The 13,762-nt window shown below is 36.3% G+C and overlaps 1 protein-coding gene across 3 annotated transcripts in view; it reads right to left on the bottom strand.

Moving 5' to 3' along the window:
* Positions 1-13,762, bottom strand: part of VPS13B (vacuolar protein sorting 13 homolog B) — a 480,656-nt gene that overhangs the window by 82,301 nt on the left and 384,593 nt on the right. For all 3 annotated transcript variants that reach the window (XM_086465731.1, XM_086465733.1, XM_086465732.1), the window contains exons 35-36: positions 13,177-13,584; positions 791-990 (exon numbers count right to left, since the gene is read on the bottom strand). In XM_086465731.1, the coding sequence (XP_086321857.1) occupies positions 791-990; positions 13,177-13,584 (608 nt within the window). The remainder of the gene's footprint in view (positions 1-790; positions 991-13,176; positions 13,585-13,762) is intronic.

The raw sequence follows: 13,762 nt of genomic DNA, 5'->3' as shown, positions 1-13,762 counted from the left end.
AATTCATATTATCCAATTAGCTCTATTCCCAGCACTGTGGTTTTAAGAATTTCTAATGCTGATTCTGGGAAAAGACCTAATGACACAACTAAATGTCAAAATTTCCTTTTTGTGTTTTATATGCTTGATGTATACATTTATTTTAAAACATTTGGTGTGTATAGATACTACAATAAAAATAATTAAAACAAGACCTATCTTAAAGCCCACTTGTTTAAACCCCACAGAATCTATTTTTCATTTCAAGAACTCCCATGCTTCTTGGACCGGTTTCAAGTTGTGGGCACTTCCAAAAAGGAGAGGATAGCATGGAAAACTGAGTATTAATTGCTACAAACAACAGATTATAATTACTCCCCTGAGAAACTGGTGTAAGTTTAAAAAGAAAGGATACGTATTTCTTAAATCTACCCCTAGGCATTACAGACACATAGCTCATGGACAGACACACACACCCCAGAACAGGGTCCTAGACATTAAGTGTTAGTAATTTGATCCAGTAGTTTTAAGGGAACACACACATACAGCTACAATACATGGCTAAATCAGTATTCAAAAAAATCCCAAACCACTGTACACAATTTTTCTATGAACAGTTTTACATGAAAGAATTGATACTTATTTTAAAAGGTAAAATAAAAACCTCCCAAATCAAACAAGCAAAAAACCCCAACCCAATGAACTGTTTAGGCTGCAAAGCTTTACAGGCTGTCATGCAATTTATTTATGAAATCTCAATCATCTAAAGCCAGTCCCGCTCAATAGAGCATCACAAGCATCTTATACAGACCTGCAGCAGTCCTCCTCTCAAATCAATGTATATTTTTGGAATAGATTGCTCTGGGCCAGGATCACCACTGTGCTTACACCACTTGGCTTCCACATTAACACAGCAGCAAAAAGGGCCCATCAGAGATCTGGCTCGCTCTTTGAGACTTGTTTTAAGAAGGAAATCTTTCATGTCAAGGACAAAAGATGATCCATGTATTCCTAAAAAGAGAAGGAGACAATTAATCCCACTGGTAGTTATTGTCCCAACATTTATGTGCTTATTTCCTGAATTTACTTTACCACGAGCTTGGGAACCTCTGCCCGCAAGCAATTACTCACACAAGTAGTCCCACTGACTTTCATGGAAGTACTCGTGTGGACAATTGCTCTCCTCTCCAAGCAAGAGCATCAAAGCTGAGTCACAAAAAGTGTGATTATTTTTTAGCTTGCTCTTCCGACACTATTGAGCACACTTTATACAGCATTGCAGTTATGGACCAGGTATGTCTCATGCACATTCCTTACAAAGAACTGTTTGCCAAAACATTATGACTTTTTACATGTGTAAGTATTTTAAGGTTTATGAGAAGAGACATTTTTCATTAAACTATGATATTTTTTTCAAAAGAGTATATTAAGAACAAGAACAGCTGCTTCACTTGATTATATTTTAAACTGATAGGAAATAGCTATTTTGAACAATTCTATCTGCTTTTGTTCAGGTTAATTATTGTAAAATATTGCCTCGCTAGACTTTAGAGTGCTTAGCAGGGGAATAAGGGTAATGTTTGAATTCAAATAATTCAAAGCAATTACTGTAACTCAAAATATATAACGTGTGTTTACCAAAAAAACAGTTTAATCTAAACTTTTCACATCATAACCATTTGCACTTTACAAAGCTTTATAAAACACAAAAATTACAATGGTAGGTTAGATTTATGACAGAACTTATGTACTCTCATTAGACACACAAACATGTTTAGGAAAGAAACATCATCTAGAAATTGCACATCTCTTGTGAATTTAACTTATTGCAAATCACTGTTAAAACAAACCATACTTAATATGTCTGTATTTCTTTTGTATACTTACATGAAAAGTACTACATCTGAGGTTGGGTTAATTTTTTTCTCTTTTGGTGATCATATTTGGACTCAACACTTTAATATTGAATACCATTGTACTTTATAATGAGCACAGCTTATTTTTCTAATGAAACTGGATATATACAAAGGCAAAAGTTTAAAAAACCTAAGGTTTACATACAGATGTTTCAAGGTACAGTTTCATTTTACGTTTTCATACCCTTGGTGGCAGAAAAATCTCACAAAACCACAACTCACTGTTTTGAATACATGCAGTAAAACTTCTATGAATCTCTTCTAGAATTCAATCTATGATTCTATATTCTATGATTCTATAGAATCCAGAAAGAAGTCTGTCTGCATCCTGGAAGTTATGATTTCATTATACGGAGAAATATTTTATACAATGAGGAAATATTTTTTTGTTTTGTTTTGGTTTAGTTTTTAATTCGGCACCTTCACTAGGAAGGTGGTCCAACAGGCCCCATAGTGATAATGGCATTGAACTGTATCCAGCTTGAGTAGGAACCACAAACAAGAAGAATCTCTCCCTTGAGCAATCTTGATCAAGGGCTTGATTGAACCTTTGTCCCATGCCAATCAACAGGACTGTTGTCACTGATTGGGAAAGGTGTTTTAGCTCTGGGTTATTTAGGTTGGCTTCTGAACCCCTGGGTTTGGTCTCATGTGGATCAGGTTTATACAACAGAAACTGTTCAGTGGTTTCTTGACACTGAACTTCAGTGATAACCAAGAAAGCTAACATCAACACACCCTGACGCCTCTCCTTTTGGTACTGGTTCAGACTTGACTCTGTGAACTGAGGAATGAAGCAGCTTCACATACAGTCTTAAAGCAAAAAAAAAGAGGTGTTTTTACAGGAAGGGCTCACTCTCAACCTGCTATACTCAGTCTAGTTATTTTAAGAGGCACTACAATATTTGGAAATTCAATTTTTTTATACTCTACATGGAATTCTGTTTTTAAAGAGAAGAAATTCTCAGTAACTATTGCACAATTTGCAATATACAAAAATGTTCTATAGTTTTAGTGGAATATGTGCCAAGTTGCAGAAATAACAAAAGGGGAAGAGGAATGCCAGAATACAAGTGGTTTTATTTATGTTTTCTTTCACTGGGATTACACTTGGAAGGATCATGCTTTGCCGTCTTTTTCTGTTGTCATCTCAGCTCCACAAAGTACAAAGAAAACACAATATCCAATGGCTTAGCAACAGAACTGAGCATTCAGCACATAATACTGCTGTTCAAAATCAGCAGTGCCTTTCTCAAATGCTATGTAAACATAGAGAAATGAAGATACAATTAAGAATAAGGAAGTGTCGGTAAATTTTAAATAAATGAAATATCCACATCCATGGATTGTGTCCTACAAATACCAGGAAAAGCTCAAGGAGATTTTTCTTTTTCTTGCTGTGACCCAGATTGCTCTTGTATAGGCAGGCATCACAACCTTGTTCTTCCTAGCAGTTATATCTGCCTGGCCTTTTGGGGACAAAGTGACTCTTAGTACAAAAAAACACTGTGCTCTTTACAAAAAAATAAAATAAATGGAGCATTCAGACAAACTTGCACATGGTAATGTCTGAAGAAAGCTTAAAGAAAACAAAGATCAACAAGTATGCACGAACCCTAAAAAGCAATAGTAAATAAAGAGATGTCTGGGCCTGACAGAAGCTTTGGTGGGGTACCATTACTACGGAAATCCTAAAAGGATGACATTAGAGAAGAAATAATCTCACATCCTAAGGGAAGGGAGTGAAGAAATACCAGTATGCACTAGAAGGGAGCTTACTTTCAGGTTGCTAAATGCCATACTAACATTGAAAGTATACGCTCAGTTAGTGAAGTTGCTTTTCTATGCCTAAAGCAATCATCTCAGTGAGGTAAAGATGCAAAATAATTCTCCTCTGTTTTTTCCCTTTCCCACACACTCTTTTCAGTCAGTCCTTTCATGCATTTCTCACAAACTTCTATTGTAGAGTTCTAACTTCAGTTTAAACAGATTAAATCAAAGTCTCCATTTGAAGTGAACTTGAGATGGCACCACACAGAAGTAATATATCTTCATAAACGATTGTTGTGATATGTAGAAGTTAACTTGTTCTGTTTGGATTATTGCTCATGAACACCAACACACTTTTCAGTACGTGCAATAATTTACTTCTAGGAACAAATAGTTTCATGACTTTTAAAATACTCCTCCAAGAGACTAATAAATATGAAGCACTTGCTTTGGACAGTGTTTAAAAAACGCTGCCAACCCTCCATTGTCAGACTCCACCCAGATCCACAATAGCACCGCAATATGCTGCCATGCTAACTGAGCAAAATATGACTTACCCCAGGCTTCTCCATGCCATTGGAAGGATTACCTTTATGATGACTTATGCTCAAAAGGAATACCCAGGTATTTTTATATGGTTGGAAATAACATAGGAGGGTTTGAAAAAAAGCTAGCACTTGCTTGGTAACGTCAAGAAATTAACTTGCTCACAGATTAGAGTGCATTACAGAAGAATAGCGAAGAAAATTTACTACAAGACATTTGCTTCGATATTCTTTGATATTTGATATCTTTTTTTAGTCAGTAGAGACTTGATTTATGCTAACATTTACAGAGACATCTCATAGAATCTGAGTACCCTAATATCGTTATAAATACAGTTATATTAGGGTTTATACAGAACTATACTATAGCCATATTAGCATTTACCGATAATAGGAGGCTCCATGTTTGTTAAAGTGCCCTGTGTGCATAAATCCATTCGCATGTACAGAAAAAAAAGAGCTGGCCCATTTTAATAGATGCAGCAAATATATTAAAACAACCCTTGCCTTACAGTAACAATCACTTAGTGTTTAGGCAAAACAGGTGTTAAGAAAGAGTTCTGTTATTTTTCCTGGTTCACAGAAAAAGGGAGAGACAATGTTTTGACATTAACTATGGACTTTCCGTTTCCAAAAACATTTTAAAATACTGATATTTGAATCAACTCCAAATAAAACAAGTAGAAATGTAGCAGAAGTTTTTTTCTTTGTATTATGCTCTGTGCATTTGCTCTTCCTTAGGTATCTGCAAATCCTCTTTGGTTCACTGAACTGTCACCTAATACAACATACAGCATGATTTTAATTGGCAAACTTCTATATAGAGCTTTAAGAAAATTGGAAACATGTATTGTAATAAATACAGCCGACGGCACTGGACTATAGTTGAGCTATCTTTTGAAAAGCCTCTTTGAAGCCAGTAGCTTTGCTGCAAATTGTAGCACTAGGAAGAAAATTTCTTTTCTGAGTTTGGGGTGGCTCAGAAGCAAGACTGTGTTCCAGAGCACAGAGCCTGCTACGCTGGTTCAGACTGGGCATGATGCACGTGGGCGATGTGGTCTGCACCCACTGCAGCAGCTGGCAGCCTGCATTCTCACCCAAAGGATGGCAGTGCACTCTGAAGGAAGAAGTCCAGGCTCTCCCATGGGCCCTCCACGCCTGGGCGGCAGAGATACAATCTGGCTGCTGAAGGTTAATTAGCAAGTGTTTTTCCTTAATAGCTTCTGCTTTAATGTCACATATTACTAAGGTGATAATCTGTGATATTTGCTACTGAGCATTCACTCTTTGTATCCGCAACTTCTGTAGCTAAAGTTGCCAAAGATACTAAGACAGCTTTGAATATATAAAGATGTTGTTATATCTAATATATTGATAAAATTATCTACATGATTTTTTTCCTCTTAAGAAAACCTCAGATACATCATGTAATGAGTAGGTATACTACAGTTACACTGCTCTGTTGAGAGGCATCCTCTATAAAGCAGCTTCTGAGAAGAAAGGGTAACAAAGCTATGAAAATAATTACAAGGGAAATACTACAGTTAATTTAAGAGTGAGACAATTTATTCAAGTCTGGGAACAGCAGTAGCAAACAAATGGTGAGATGTAGTAAAGGACAATTTTTCAGGAGAGATTTCGTTAACTATCCACTGACTGCACTGGATTTCTCATTAGTGTCGAGCTGAATCTTATGACAGTTCATTCTCCCCACGAGAACAGTATTTACACATTACCAATTAACTATTCTTTAGTGAAAGAGAGTTCTTCAGCGTTACATGGGGACACATGTGGGCTCTGTAAAAACATGAGATGTGTAACACACGGTAAACAGAAAGTAATGATCTTAAACAGGCCAAACCCTTGAATTCGTCACTAATAAATGTCCCCATGCATTCAGCAGTCCTGGCTGCTGGGAGCCTGTTTTCTTCGAATACTTCAAACACTAAAATCCAGGAACATTTATTATTTTAATCCATTACAGGCAGTGCTTGATTTAACTTTATTGGTTGTGGTGGTGGTAGTAGTTATAGTGGGGGTAAAGCTATGTTCTTTTACACATCATTTCAAAAGGGCTTAATTATATTTTATAGCTCAGGCCAGGAATCCTGCTTGTTTTGTGTCTAACAAGGTTCAAATGGAGTTCAGGTCAGTGATGAATCAGAAGAGAAGTCAGAGATGGTTATCTATTTGAAATGAGCTCATCTCCCTTAAAGAATAACTGGGCAGGTACATCATGTTCATTACACTACTGCATACTAAATAACTGAAAAATCTCAATTCACTTGTTGATTTGCTAGTTTTGGATTTTGTGATGCCTGATCAGAGAGGTTATACTAAAGATAAGATCTAAAGGGATTTTCATTTTTGGTCAAGGCTGCCTTTGGTATAAAACAATTTAGAATATGTATTTGCAAAGCTCTATATTGCCGTATCTTATTCTAATTAAGTGAAGGAAAATGCATAATGGAAACCAACAAAAACAGTGTCCATTTTGCATCCGTGAGTCCAGCTTTCAAAACTGACTGAGTGCTATACTGACATAAGTAATACTCAGTTCTTGTATCATAAACACTTTATTTTCATGTATCATCAGTTTTCAGAAAAGTGACTGAACATTCTTACTCCAGCTTCACAGATGTGCATGGAAAGGTTCTTCGACTAAAAAAAAACCCTGTGTAGTTTCACATCTTAATTTTAGGTAGTTTGTTGAAAACTTCGGTTTATTTTCAGGAGATAGCTTCTACCTACAATTGTCACTGATTTTATAAAGTTGTAGATACTTAGCACTACTAAAAAAATCAGACATTGAACAGTTGCACAGTAAATGAAGCATTACAAAATAGTGGTTGCCACTCAAAATGTAGCCCTATATAATTGCCACAAGACTGAATTAGAAATACAGCTTTGGTGTCTTGCTCCTCTGTTCTATGCTTGATTCACTGGATTTCAACTGCTTTAATAAACTAAATAGTCCATGAACTAGGGGGTAACTTTTCTTTATGAATCCTGAAGATAGTGCCTGACAGCACCTGAGCTGTTTGAGCCTCTACAACCCACAGAATTATGCCTGTAGAAGTTCAAGGCTTGACAGATATACCCAGGCCACACAAACTGAACAGGTTTTCCTGCACTCTTGAGATGTGGTTTCCCCAGGACTAAGGCTAGTAGAGGTCCAGGCTGCTATGTTCCAATCTTCTCCTTTTGATCCTTCTTCCCCTTCCTCTTTTATATACTTCTCTGAATTCTCTTTTGTGCCAGCATGGTCATTAACGAGTACCTGTCCAGTGAGCCAGCTGAAGGAGATGATCTTGCTGGAAACTTGTCTTTCCTTTTGGATTAGTTTTCAGACATCAGTGCCCTGACTCCACTCACTGCCAGCTGAACAGCTGCCCGAGTAACAGAGCTAAGCACAAGACAGAGTGTGGAAATGCGTGGCCACAGTAACCTGAACTTCCTATGGAATTGCACCTTTTGTTTGGGCATCAAGCTGGTGATCTCACTCCATTAAAAATATTCTTGTCATAGAAAAAGAAGAAATGTGCTGCCAGTACATCAACAATTTAAACGACTTAGGGAACTGCTCCTTAAGACCGGGCAGTAACGCTTAATCTCTGTGTTCAGTACCTCACACTGCAAAATGTAGACTGAACTGGAGAAATTGCACAGAAAGCATAACACGTACAAAGAAAACATTTAGCTTTTACTGTCTTCTGTATTTCCTCATGAAGGTAAATATTCTATAAAATTGACTACCATGAAAATGCTGTATCACCTACTGCTGCCACATATAGCACTGGGATCCACATAATAAAAGAAATTCCAGTCTCAAAAGAACAAGGCAATTAATTTGACAATAAAAGATGAGATTACAAAAAACAACCATATTTGTTCTGAATTGAATTTCATTTAGAGTCTACTTTTTAAAGTCAAGTTATTTAAACTGTAAATGCAGTTCTACAAAATTAGTACACAGTGTCTTGAATCAACAACTTAAAACTAACTTTTTTTTTTTCTTTTTTCTTCTCCCCTGCCCTGAGTTAACGTGCTAGTTCATCAGTAGCAATTCTGAACCCTGTTACAAAGTACCAGTAGGGAATCCGACCAGGATTAATAGTGGCACTCAGTCCTGGGATTAGGTGGTGTCCTGTTTCATGGATTTTAGGCCATCTGTTCTTCCCTCCTACATTATACTCCTGCAGAACTATAAACGCACCTCCACCTCAGGGACTATAGAAAGGAATTAGAATTCTTCTGCTTTTCATTATCACAAGATTCAGTAACTCATTTCATTGTCAGGATAATCCCCTTTTACTCTTTCTTTTGCGCTTGCAGGGTATGCCAGAATGACAAATAAAATCCCAGATGTCCAGATGTTAGAGACCTGATGAGGTCTCCACCTCTTCTTGAGTGTTTCGTTTAAGCTACTTGGGACATGGTGTCAAATCTGACAGGACCCTGATGCCCACACCCAATATTCATTAAGGTTTGTTAGTGATTTGTATAGCTGTCTACAAGCTGCACTTCCACCTCAATCCTCAGTGGCCATTTAAATATTTAGTTTGTCCTCTGGCTTTTACTCACAAAGAATTAATTTCCTATTGTTCAAGTGTTGGAAAGAGTTTATATTTCTTTCTAAAAGTAACAAAGGTCTTCTGAGTGTTGTAAATGGCTTGTTACTGCTGCATATTATTTTAGGTAGTCATATCTAATTTAATGTTTTATTTCCCCATGGGCTAACTTGCATATCTGCAGCATCCAAAGGCTATGACAACGCCTTAGCAGAGTTTTCTCAAGAGAGTCAGTTAACTCCAAAATGAAGTTTGGGCTTTGCTCTACAACAATTAATAGCTGCATTTAATTTTTAATATTTCTGTAAAGTATCTTAAGTATGTAATTGCTTTCAGGCTTAGTAAAAATAATTGTGATTATCATATGCTCAACAGTGTTTATTTTTTCCCCTTATTTATATGCTAAAGTAATCATCTCTGCATACAGGACGAAGGGCTGGGGAATTCTGTCTATGGTCTTTGGAATATTTTATGTCCGTAACTCTTTCAGTTCAGATACTGAACAGCAAGACTTCCTTCCTGTGTCCAGCCAGAGCAAAATAAGGCTCCACTGAGAGGCTACAGGCTTCTTGCGATCTTTCACTCTGGGGAGAGTACAGTCCTCAACTTCTCTCATTTATCTGCTCTTTTGGCAGGTAGGTAGTGCTAATTTCAACACCAAACCTAAATTAACTGAAAGCCATATGTTTAGAATTGCATTCTATTTCCTAGTATTTATAGCTAAAAATTATTTCAACTTTAATGGTATGAGACTGTTCTGGAGCGAGCTACATACCTCAAGTGTGATACCAAGCAATCTCAAATCTGACTGGGGTACATGGCACTCGAGAGCTCTAGCCACTTTGTAGAAGATGCCATATACTTCAGAGGACAAAAATCACTGAACTAGGTCTAACGATAGTTCTTGAACTTGGGGTTTTCATCAACAGTACAAATAAGCTGCCAAAAATGAGCTAAATGTTTGTTATTTGCTTGTATGAAATGGGTACAAGTTTTAACTTGTAACTCTAAGCCACAAAATAAAAAACGACTACAGATAATTACTTAACATCAGTATGACAAACCCCTGCCCTTAAATATCAGAAAAACTATACTGGTAGCCTCTTAGAAAGTAAAATTAAGAATATCTTTTTTTGGAAAAGGGATTTTGTTTTGGTTTGGGTTTTTTTTGACAATACACTGCATCACATTCTACAATAGTATTACTTTAGTAAAACCAAAATACTCGGGATTTCACTGTAAGTACAGAGGAGAACATAAGTGTTCTAGCAGAAATAGCAACCATGTTGTTATAAGTAACTGTGGTATTAAAACATGAAAAATGTCCAAGAAATGAAGTCCCTTGACACACTAAAGGTTTGGGGCTGTATAAGATTGCAGGAGGATATGTAGAAATGGAGGTGTTTTAATTTGATCCAACCGCAATGTGAGTGTTCAACACTTACAATTTATTTTGTTAGAAGTGAAATAATTCAGCTAATTAGCCCCGCTGTTTTTCAGAAGCTACATCTTTTTACTTTCATAAGAAATGAAGAAGAAAAATTAAAACAGAAGGCCTTTAGCTTCCACGATTAAAGCAGGAAAGTCTAGAGGGAAAACTGATAACTAAAAAAAAAGTTATATGGCAAACTTCTTTCTTAATTTCAGCTAAAAAAAAATCAAAGCATTACACAAGGTCACGTACTTTTGTTTGCCCCCTATAAGGGAGGAAAAATGCCGACAACACATTCTTTCGAGTTTTTTTTTGCTAAATAATTCTTAGCAAATAGGATTCTTTACAAACCAACTTCTCTCCTACATTAAAACTCATCTGGAAAAGAGGTCGTTTACACTGTTTATAAAACACTGCCACATAAAATGTGTAAAAAAACATATTTCACTAAAAATAGCTTGCGTAAGTAAGGGATTAGAGTAGTTTCTACTGCTATAATTGTTCCTTTGTAGTTTTTTCCATGATGTTTTTGAACAGTGTTTTTAACTATGTTTATTAAAGTCAGCACATCAAAAAGGATCAAAGAGAAAGCTAGTGAGAACCAAAGAAACCCCAAGCGTATTGTGTTGTCTCACTGGGGAGTTATGCAGATTCAAGTAAACAAGTGCAAATTGTTGAGGTTTTAATGAAAATTTTCTACAATTATTGTATCTGAAGTCATTCTATATAATAACATCTGTACAGCAGATGGCCAAACTGTACAAAAGGCAAGTAATGCTCCTTTTTCTTCCTCTGTTTTAACAGTACATCTGAGATGACTACTTTTGTCATTGTGCTTAGTTTGGTTCAGCAAATAATTTGTAAAATGCAGCTGCTGCAGATGGTCACAATAGTTATTTGACTGTAAAATCAAAGACATAGTGAAGTATTTGTGTATTAGTTTCATTCTGTAAAAAAAATCTGACATCAATGCTGTTCAGCTCAAAAGGCATATCTATGAAATCTTTTGTAAAACGAAAAGTAGTGAAGAACTGATATATTTAAACACTCCTTGCTCCCAAGACACAGCTACTACACTTTTTTTTAATTGAGTTAGCTTGCATAATTTCTTTGCAATAATAAAACAAATCTAGTTAGTAACTGTGGTATTCTTCTAAAGAATTTTAGACACAAGATTATATTATCATTTCCCCCACACTGAGTAATTTATCTTCTTTCCTAAACATATTTCTACTATTGGTTTCTATCTGCACTTTAATCTCAAATTAATAATTTTAAATAAAAATTCAAATGATTTATTAAAAGATTTTTGACAGTTTCAGTCAGTTTTGTGGAAGTGTTTCTTTCACACCTCTTGAAACTTAAAACAATTTATTGCAGCATCACAATAGCTTGCAAAACCTCATGCACACAGTTTTCTTTTTATAATGCAATGATAAAGTAACCAACTGGAAAAAAAATGTGAAGAGAGTCTGCTGATGTCTGTTTATTGTTTGGTTATGAAAGTTCTTCATATATGATAACTCATTTTCATTTTCATTTGATTCAGCATCAGTATTGCTTTACTTAACAATGCTTGCCAGACTACAAACATACTGAAGATTCATGTATAGCTTGTGACATGAAAAATAAAGCTTGGCTTCCTCAGACTGCCAGGGAGAATTAAGAAATAGAACTTCACAGCAGAATGTATCTGAGGCTTAATGTGTAAGGCAAGGTACATCCTCCTTCAGGGAGGATGAAAAACTCCAGGCTAAGTGATATACATTGCTGAGTTTGCCAAATTGCTTTATAGTGCAGTGACGGTAAGGGCTTGGCTTTGATATATCAAAGCTTGCTGTGGACACCATAATGTACCACGGGACAGATAATGTATAAATGATAGAGAGGAAGTGATTGAAGAAAAGAGGATTATTACACAGAAAGAGAATTAGAGCTATTTAAGGGACATTTAAAGGCCTTTTACTCAGTTGCAGTGCTTTCTATGCTAGGGTTGCTAGATTGGAAAAGCGTGGGAACGCAGGCACTGTTCCTGCCTGTATGGCTGTTTATTTATGGATAAATCAAGAGTTTCAGGCTACAGCACTTTCACAGGCTTTCATGTCCTATGAACCTTAAATTTTTCATTTTTAACTTTTAAAACAATAAAGAAGCACTGAAACTTGCTGGCCTGAGGAGAAATATTTCTGAAATAAATCACCACCTTGCTTGGCCTACAACTTGTTCCTCTCAGCTACAGACCGTTTTACCTCAAAAGCTACTCTGCCAACTACCTGCATCTGGCTCATCTCCACATCATACAATGTACCACCTTATTAGTTCTATTAACAGACTAATAAAACAATTTACAAAGACACTCAAAACGTCTTCATTTTAAATGAATCTCTGGTATCCTGTTAATTGTACCCAAAGTGTAAAGTTTCCTTGCAGTTCTGCAGTAATGAGCCTGGAGCACCCATTTTCCCTGGGTGACTCAGCTGTGCAGCGGAAGCATGTAAAAAATTAAAACTTCATAAGCCTGGAGGAGAATAATGGCATGACCCAATATTTACATAGTAGCATATGTCAGGGCTCTGAACAAATGTTTTAAACAGAAATGTGGGGTCTTAACAAGAAAATGTAGTTATAGAGTGAAAACTGTCAAAATTTTGCCCTTTGAAGTACGTGCTGAATTACCAGAATATGAGAACAGTGGTTCTTGTAACCACTATTCCAGTCAGAATTCCATCAATAAATTAATAATTACAAGCTAGGGGATATTAACTACAAAATTAAGCACTCTTGGGAGCTGCCTTACTAAAAGGAAAACTCAGGTAACGGAGTCTATCAGGGATTTGCTATTTTTTGTTGTGGATCTATTATATTAGCTAGAGGAGTTCCCCTCAATGCCCCATGCTTTAAAATGGTTACTAGACCACCACTTGAACAAACCAGTGGCACTTCCAACTTTCAAAAACTCTTACCTGAAGTTTTATGTCCACTTTTAATACTCAGGCTCCCGCTGAGATTTGATAAAGAGACTAACAAACAGGGTTTACTGGGATGTGGGATGGTTTCCATTGAAACAACCATTTGAACAGTGTGAACAGAAATTTTCTGGAAACAGGAAAGGGATCGCCACAAGTTTTCTTGTACTGAAGCCTTTTGGGCAGTGTTGGTGTGCGCTGCAGGTAGCAAATCCTTTGTACTGAGGTGTTTGTTTATCGAAGTGATGTCCTCCTCTGGAATAATGCCAGCTGATGGAGCAGCCTCCTTCCTGGGCACATCATCATTTGTAGGCATGATTTTCTTCAAAAACTGGTTTATTTGATCAAGTCTGACAAAACTGAGATTTGCTTTCAAAGGTTTTGATATGTCCACATTTGCGTCAGCTGTAGTACAAAATTGGAGAAAGAGATATGAGAAGCTGTAGTGCAATTACTCAAGAAATGTAAAAATATCAGGCATTTAGTGGAGATAACATTATTTCTACCACATTCCATTAAAAGGACTGAAACGATGGTAAAACATAATGAAACAAAATTTTTAGGAATAAATCTGTACTAAACC

Source organism: Leptosomus discolor, chromosome 5 (assembly GCF_034619465.1).
Source record: "Leptosomus discolor isolate bLepDis1 chromosome 5, bLepDis1.hap2, whole genome shotgun sequence".
Lineage (NCBI taxonomy): Eukaryota > Metazoa > Chordata > Aves > Leptosomiformes > Leptosomidae > Leptosomus > Leptosomus discolor.
This window is presented reverse-complemented; position numbering and strand designations above follow the sequence as displayed.